This window comes from Phalaenopsis equestris, unplaced genomic scaffold (assembly GCF_001263595.1).
Source record: "Phalaenopsis equestris unplaced genomic scaffold, ASM126359v1 Scaffold233471, whole genome shotgun sequence".
NCBI classification, from domain to species: domain Eukaryota; kingdom Viridiplantae; phylum Streptophyta; class Magnoliopsida; order Asparagales; family Orchidaceae; genus Phalaenopsis; species Phalaenopsis equestris.
In genome coordinates this window covers 25,906-34,328 of record NW_018251417.1, presented here as the reverse complement: position 1 = coordinate 34,328, position 8,423 = coordinate 25,906, and the positions used below count along the sequence as shown (strand labels likewise).

The 8,423-nt window shown below is 32.4% G+C and overlaps 1 protein-coding gene across 1 annotated transcript; it reads left to right on the top strand.

Moving 5' to 3' along the window:
- Window positions 1-6,352: 6,352 nt before the first annotated feature.
- Window positions 6,353-7,055, top strand: LOC110038674 (nucleoside diphosphate kinase 1-like). Its single transcript, XM_020743569.1, is given in 4 exon segments — window positions 6,353-6,411; window positions 6,503-6,549; window positions 6,639-6,867; window positions 6,956-7,055. Coding segments are annotated over 4 exon segments (435 nt in total).
- Window positions 7,056-8,423: the final 1,368 nt, after the last annotated feature.

Genomic DNA, 8,423 nt, shown 5'->3' with positions numbered 1-8,423 from the left:
TGTTCAATGAAAAGTTCTTCTTGTTTCTCCATGTGTAGTGAGTAGTTTTCTTTATTCTTCCCTCTTGTAATGAATTAGTATGCATGTGTAGGATATAGAATTGAGTAGAGTGAGAATATATTGTGATGATTTTACTTTATTCTTCATTTACATGTAAACTTGATCAACTTGTGTGAGAACATGTAAGATCTGGACATGTAAGATCTGGGATGGTATTGTCTAAATCAACTGTGGTAGAATCACATGAGATTGTATGGATGAGAATTTAGTTCATATACTTGAGTGGAAATAAATGGGGAAATAATCTTTAATGGGTGTAGAATTAGAGGACTTTAGAGTGGCAGACTAAAGCCCCCTAATTTGGTCTATTATTTTAGATTTTGTGTGAGAGGTTAGCCTCCAGGTGGAGAGATAAGAGGGAACTTTAGAGTGAGAGCTAGTATCTTCCCTGCCTAGCCCATCTTCAGAACTATTTAAACTTTAGATTAACCAATGTTCTTTATAGCATCTCTAGTAATGGTTAAGAATATAATTGTTCCTATTTGTCACAATCCCTCTCACTACTTATTTTACTTTTTACAAATGTCACTAATTTAATTGCATGAGGAAGAGTACTTTTAATATATTAAACCCCACTTTCTGATTTTCACTAAGTATTTTATTTTAGGATTAGAAGTATTATTATAGTGATAATTGTAGGATATAATCAAAATCAAACCTTTATTGACCGTCCAAGCTAGGGTGTGTTATTTTAGACTAGAACTTCTCTTGAAAGCCGCAGTGATTAACCTCAATCTTCGTGGGATCGATATTCGGGGCTTAATCAGAAAGTCATATATTACTTGACAATGATATGTATACTTGCGTAGAATCCCTAAAAACATAATTAAAATCTTACTTTATTTGGGATCAAGTTTTTGGCGCCATTATTATAAAAAAATATCGGGATCATTAATCTACACCGGCTAACCCGATACTCGGTAGTTGGTACTTAGCTAAACAGTTCGGCAAAACAATCTAATAGGTCAACCCAACAACTAAAACACGATCACTATGTTTTGGGAAATAAATAAGTTATCAAGGCTCATTGGACCTGTTAATACCTTCTCCAGCCCATAAAAACCATTTATTTACAAACAAATATGATATTAACTCATTATGAAGTACGATAGGTCTTGTGAAAGTTCAAAAGTGCATGCCTTCAATTATATTAGAAGCATTTACATTTATACCACACAATCCTATATAAAATTTCAAAGTCAAACATAATAATTAATTAAATTATTGGATTTTTTCCCTTATTATCTGAAATCCAATTTATGGGAAGAACCAACAAAATCATTGTCAATAAATGATAAGCAGCCTTTTAAGAAGTGGAACGTGATGATGAGTCTGTTACAAATGCTTGTCTATATATAGAAACTTCATCGCTCTCTGATTCCATATACCACGAGGATTTCTCTCTCTCTTAACTGAACCGGAGAGAGATAGATTTTACTGAAACAATTAAGATGGAACAGACCTTCATTAAGGAAAGTTGATTATGAATATTAATGACCATGAAGCCACTTTTGATGTTTTAAAGGCTACGAAGCATCCAGCTGAGAGAAAAGATGATGATTGTTTTTGGGTTGATGAAATTGATTATCTAAGTAAAGACCATTTCCAAAAAAGTTTTGAGGGTAAGTTAATAGATGAGATCAAAATAGACTTTTATGATGAGTTGAAAATGTGTTTAAAGAAGATTGTATGCATGTTCAGGAGAAGTGTGAAATGATGGACCTTACCAAAAATAGTAAAATTTTAATTCCATTTGTTGAAAAATCTCATGGATTGTTCCCCATACAATTATAAAGCCTACCTATTTAGGGTATTCATCTATACCATCAGTTTTTATATCTTCAAATTCGACTCAATCACAAGAAGAACCTGAATTGAATGATGAAATTAGTAAAAGATCTCCTAAGAAAGAGTTATTCAAAATCATTGAATGGCATATTATGTGGTATACAAACAAAGAGAATAAGATTTTGATGATGGATGATGGTAAACATGGGATACATCGGGTCGTCGATGTTAGACCAAGCGCTTCGTGTGAGGCAACTCATGGTTATCTTTGTATTTGTTTAGTGTGATTGTTGTTATGTTGGATTGGATAATAGTGAGATGTTGGACTTTGATTCTTGTTTGATGTTTAAGTGTGGATTGAATTAATGTTGTGAGGCAATTCCCTCTTCGTGACTATATTTGTATATGATTTTTGATAGTAGCAGGTTGACAACTCTTTTACGTAGTTCTCAACATGAGTTAAGCATTACCTTGAAGCATGTAGAGTTTGGACTTAGATCACTCCCAGTAAACTCTATTACTTCCTTGATCTGACTTTATCTTCAGTGGGTAAGGTCATGAACTTACTTAGTGAACAACATCTGAATTAACTGCACTATTTTTATTTACCAGAGTGTGTATACCTTAGACTTAGATTAACCCTGAAATTGGCAACACATGAGGGAATTCTAGTCCATGGGTGATAACCATATAAAGTTTTATAATACACCCACATTGTTAGTGTAGTTTCTTCCATTAGAAATTGAAAGTAAGGAGGGGAAATGTGAGTAGAAGGGAGATCAAACTAACCTCAGTTATTGTTTGTTTATGAATCTATGAGTCTATGTATTGGAGTTTGTGTGTCGTTGTATGTGAGTCAAGTTGAATGAGTCATGGGAGATGACAAAACTTATCTCAATATTTAGAGCTTGTTAGCATCCAACAATTCTTTTATGAAGTTTAAAATGTGTTCCTATTTAATCTTCCGTTTGTACCTGTTCTACTATTTAAAATTCCTTTACAGTGTTATGTCAAGCATGTTTAGGATAGATTTACTTTCTACTTCAATATTCTAGCATGCGTTATTTGTTGATATTTTTGTAGGATGCGTAGTAAATTGTAAAAGTGTTCTTTCTCATATTTTTGTACTTCATTGTTACACATGTTTGAGCTTAAGTTTGGGGGGAAAGAAAAATGTTTCAAATTAAACATTTCTGGTTTTCAAAAGTACTACAAATAAATTTCTATTTTGTTTCTAATGATTATTGTTATGTGGAGTCATCTTAAGGATGTTAGAATTTTAAGTATAGAAATGAAGTAGGAAAACGTAGTTGATATTTTTGGTGAAAAGGGTGAACCTAGAGTTAAGGATATTTTTTGGAGAGCTTGAGAAAATGCATAACTATCTTTAGTAGGAAAAATTTTATTTTTTTGAAAAATTAAGGTTTCTTAGAATTTTTATTTTCAAACATTTAAGGCTCTTTTAAAAAGTATTTAAAAAAAATATATCTTATCAAGTGAAAAAAAGTAATAAGTTTTAACTTTAGAGGAGGATAGTGGAATTTAAAATTATTTAAGTACTTCTCTAGATATAGTAATCCTCACATAAAAAAAAAATAATGGATCAAAAAGATCCAGAAGAAAAAAAAAGAAGAAAAAGAAGAAAAAAAAGAAAAAAAGAAGGTGAGGAGAAGCTTGAGGAGAGGTCCTAATCAAAAATTGGTTTTACTTGAGTCTTTCTAGATGAAAGAACTTAGAACAATCTTAATCTTGATTTTTATACTTATATTAGTAAAAATTATTTTTAAAATAGTTCTTAAGTCTAGAAAGTAAAGATCATAAGATCCAAAGTTATGAAAAATCTGCATATATTTCTAAACTAGATAGAAAAACAAATTTTCAAGTTTGATGATAAATATTTTAGATCTTGGGCTAGTCTGATTCACTAGAGGTTCTTCTAATTTCAACAATTACATTTTTAGAATAAAATTTTAGCAATTATAAAGGATGACCCATTAACTATAATCTACATAAATTATTTTAAAAATGTAGTATTACTTGAGGACAAGTAATGTTTAAGTTTTTGGAATTTTGATACGCCTAAAAATGTACTATTTTTCATGCTTCATTTTATAATGATATTACACTTTAAAAGTATGCTTTCTTGTATTCTTGGTTGTAGGTACATCAAATTGAAGAATTTGGAGTATGGTAGCAAAAAGAACAAAAATGGACCAAAATGGAGCAAACTAGAGAAAATCTTTTTGAACCTTAAAATCAGGTCAAACTGGGGCACACCAGAGCCAAGGGGACCTAAACCAGACACTTAAGTGCTTGTACCCAGTGCTTAAGCACCCAAATATGGCGCTTAGGCGCCACCAGACAGAGAGGGGGCGCTTAAGGGCTCAAAAACGACGCTTAGGCGCCAAAGACGGTTTTTAACATATCTTCTAGAATATACATCGGATTTGGATGATTTTTAAAGCGGTGCTTCATGAATCTCTTAGGAAATTCATTGGAAATAATAAAATGGACTTTTTAAAAGAATTTATGGAAATTATATGGAGTTTTGAAGAGGCACTTGAGGCATCATTAGGAAGATTCATTGAATCTGGACAGTTTTGAAGAGACACTTAAGAATCTCTTGAGAAATTATAATTAAGGCTTGGAAATGTTCTTAAAAGAACTCTTGGACTCTTGAATCAATAAGAAGAGGAGAAAAAGACTTGGAGAAGAAGAAGAAGGCTTGGGCGTGAGCCCCAAGTGGGGCGACAAGGCGAGAGAGAAAGAGAGAGTGTGAGAATTTCTTCTTTTCTTTTCACTTTGTTCTTGGAGAGGATTAAAAAGAGATTGTTTTTTCTATACAAGAAGAGTTTGATTTCTATTATAGATAAGTATTTCCATTGTATTTTGATTTGAATTTAGTACTTTATTTGTGTGGTTTCAAAGTCTTGTTCAATGAAAAGTTCTTGTTGTTTGTCCATGTGTAGTGAGTAGTTTTCGTTATTCTTCCCTCTTGTAATGAATTAATATGCATGTGTAGGATATAGAATTGAGTAGAGTGAGAATATATTGTGATGATTTTAATTATTCTTCATTTACATATAAACTTGATGAACTTGCATGTTAAAATCTATTGTGAGAACATGTAAGATCCGGGATGGTATTGTCTCAATTGTCTCAATCAATTTGTCTCAATCAATTGTGGTAGAATCATATGAGATTGTATGGATGAGAATGTAGTTCATATAGTTGAGTGCAAATAAATGGGAAAATAATCTTTAATGGGAGTAGAATTAAAGGACTTTAGAGTGACAGGCTAAAGCCCCCTAATTTGGTCTATTGTTTTAGGTTTTGATGTGAGATGTTAGCCTCCAGGGGGAGGGATAAGAGGGAACCCTAGAGTGAGAGCTAGCATCTTCCCTGCCTAGCCTGTCTTCAGAGCTATTCAAACTTTAGATTAACCAATGTTCTTTATAGCATCTCTAGTAAGGGTAAAGAATATAATTGCTCTTATTTGTCACAATCTCTCTCACTACTTGTTTTACTTTTTACACATGTCACTAATTTCATTGCATGAGGAAGAGTACTTTTAATATATTAAACCCTACTTTCAGATTTTCACGAAGTATTTTAGTTTAGGAGTAGAAGTATTATTATAGTGATAATTGTAGGATATAATCAAAATCAAACATTTATCGACCTTCCAAGATAGGGTGTGTTATTCTAGACTAGAACTTCTCTTGAAAGCTGCAGTGATTAACCTCGATCTATATGAGATCGATATTCGGGGCTTAATCAGAAAGCCTTATATTACTTGATAACGATACATATACTTGCGTAGAATCCCTACAAATATAATTGAAATCTTACTTTGCTTGGGATTAAGTTTTTGGCGCCATTATCGGAGATTAAAATCTTCAAATAGCGGTGTCACCTTCATAAATCCTTACATATAAAAAAATATCGGGATCATGAATCTACACCGGTTAATCCGATACTTGGTAGTTGGTACTTAGCTAAACAGTTCGGCAGAACAATCTAATAGGTCAACCCAGCAACTAATACATGATCCCAATGTTTTGGGAAAGAAATATGTTATCAAGGCTCATTGGACCTGCTAATACCTTCTCCAGCCCATAAAAACCATTTATTTACAAACAAATATGATATTAACTCATTATGAAGTACGATAGGTCTTGTGAAAGTTCAAAAGTGCATGCCTTCAATTATATTAGAAGCATTTACATTTATACCACACAATCCTATATAAAATTTCAAAGTCAAACATAATAATTAATTAAATTAATAGAGTTTTTTCCCTTATTATCTGAAATCCATTTTATGGGAAGATCCAACAAAATCATTGTCAATAAATGATAAGCAGCCTTTTAAGAAGTGGAACGTCGTTACAAATGCTTGTCTATGTATAGAAACTTCATCGCTCTCTGATTCCATATACCACGAGGAGTTCTCTCTCTCTTAACTGAACAAGAGATAGTTAGATTTTACTGAAACAATTAAGATGGAAAAGACCTTTATCATGATCAAGCTTGATGACGTCCATCGCAACCTGATGATAATGTATCCGTCCACCTTTCATTTCTCTAATTTTTCTCTCATCTTAAAGTTGAACCACTCAAATCTATATGTAACCCACATCTCATCAGATTAGTGAGATCATCGGATGCTTCGAATGCAGTGGTTTCTACCTGAAAGGTATTTGGTTTTTCTTTCGAATCCCCCTTCATCAACTCTTTCGTGTTTATATATTTTGTTGCGACTAGTGATCATCTATTTGAATTTTATGGTTGAAGTTTCAAACGTGGAGTGATCCATCGCGGAGAAGCACTGCTAGGATTTGGCGAGAAAGCGCTACTTCCCTGCACTTGTGGGGGACATCACATCTGGCCCTGTGGTGGCCATGGTTTGGGAGGGCGACAATGTTATTGTGAAATGCCGCAAGATTACTGGGGCTTTTGATCCTTCTAAATGGGAACCTGGTACTGTTCGGGCCGATTATGCAATTGAAATTGGGATGTGATTATTCAACTTTTTCTTTCGTTTTCCTCTTATGCTCGTAAGTTTTTTTTTTTATGGAATATATTTTTTTTGTCTCTTACTGCAGGAATGTAATACATGGAAGTGATTCAATTGAGAGTGCGAGGAAGGAGATCGCTCTGTGGTTTCCAGAAGGCCTATCCGGATCCGAAAGCAATCTTTACTAGGAGTGTTCTCTACTTCTTGCTTGTTGTGGGTGAAGTTTTCTTTTTTAGTTTTTTTTTTTTTTTTTTTTTTTTTTTCTGGCTTGTTGGTCGTTGAACTTTATGTTTATTTTAGCTTTCAAGTTGAGAGAATATTAATTACGTTATATATATTTAATGTTGGGTTTGTGCTATGTGGCAAAATTTAATTGGAGTCAACGGGTGGGCGTTTGATTTGTAAATAACAATGTTTCAGATGTTTTTAATGCAATTGACCCTTTTTTTATGTTATTTTTGTTTTCATCTTAAAAATATGTTTATTTAATTTATTATTTTTTACAAGCTTTTATATTTTGTTTTCAACAATAAATTAATTTATTTCTAAAAAAATTTCAAAATATCTAAAAATTATTTTGAATATTTCAAAAAATAATTAAATTTCAACTAAAAATAGGTAAAAAAATAAAATAAATAAAAGTAATCTCAACCGGCTTCTAAATAATTAGATTTGACCTGCGTTGGTCACCCAATAACTAAGTTCAAATTTAAGAAGATATTGCAGACATATCACCCAATAACTAAGTTTTTACATCTCTAACACCTAAACATTACTTTTTATATTTTAGCTTTTCCAATCACTTGTGGATAAACCGGTGGCTTGATTACATATCTACGAGGGCTGTCAATACGGCCGTTGTTCGCAAACAACTCGTGTTCGACTCTTTAAGAAGCTCGCGTTCGGCTCGTTCACTAAGTTAACGAGCCGAAAACTGAACAACACGAACAAAAAATTTGTTCATATGTATTCAGCAAGTTTTGGCTTGAAATACTGCTAATCAATTATAAAAGAAAAAAAGAACAAGAGATAAGAAAAATAAAAAAATTTTAATACAAAAAGATTTAATTTTAAGTGTTATATAATTAAATATAATGAAAAGGATTTTAAGAAAAATAAATTAAGTAAATTATATTTTCTTGGTTTCATAATTTTGGAGATAATTGCACAGAAACATTTTCTTTTTTTATTAGAATGAAATGTAATGGATTCAAACAAAACTAAATATTAAAGGTGCTTTGATCAGTGGTGTCAAAAATGGCCCATCGCGCCAGCTCGATTCAAGAAATTCGGGTTTGATCTTACTCGAATAATTTTTGGGTCTAGTTTGGGATAGGAATCTTAACGCGTTTAATTTGTTGGGATGGGTTTCGGTTGGTCCATCAACCTAAATTTGACGACATCATATGGCTTGCGTTAAACGGGTTATACATGTCATATTTGGGTCGACGGGTTGAAGGCGAGTCAGCTCATGCGCCGACCAGTTTGATATTGGGTCGAATTTATGTCAAGTAATCTTGGATCATACCAATTATGCATGTAAATATTACAAATTT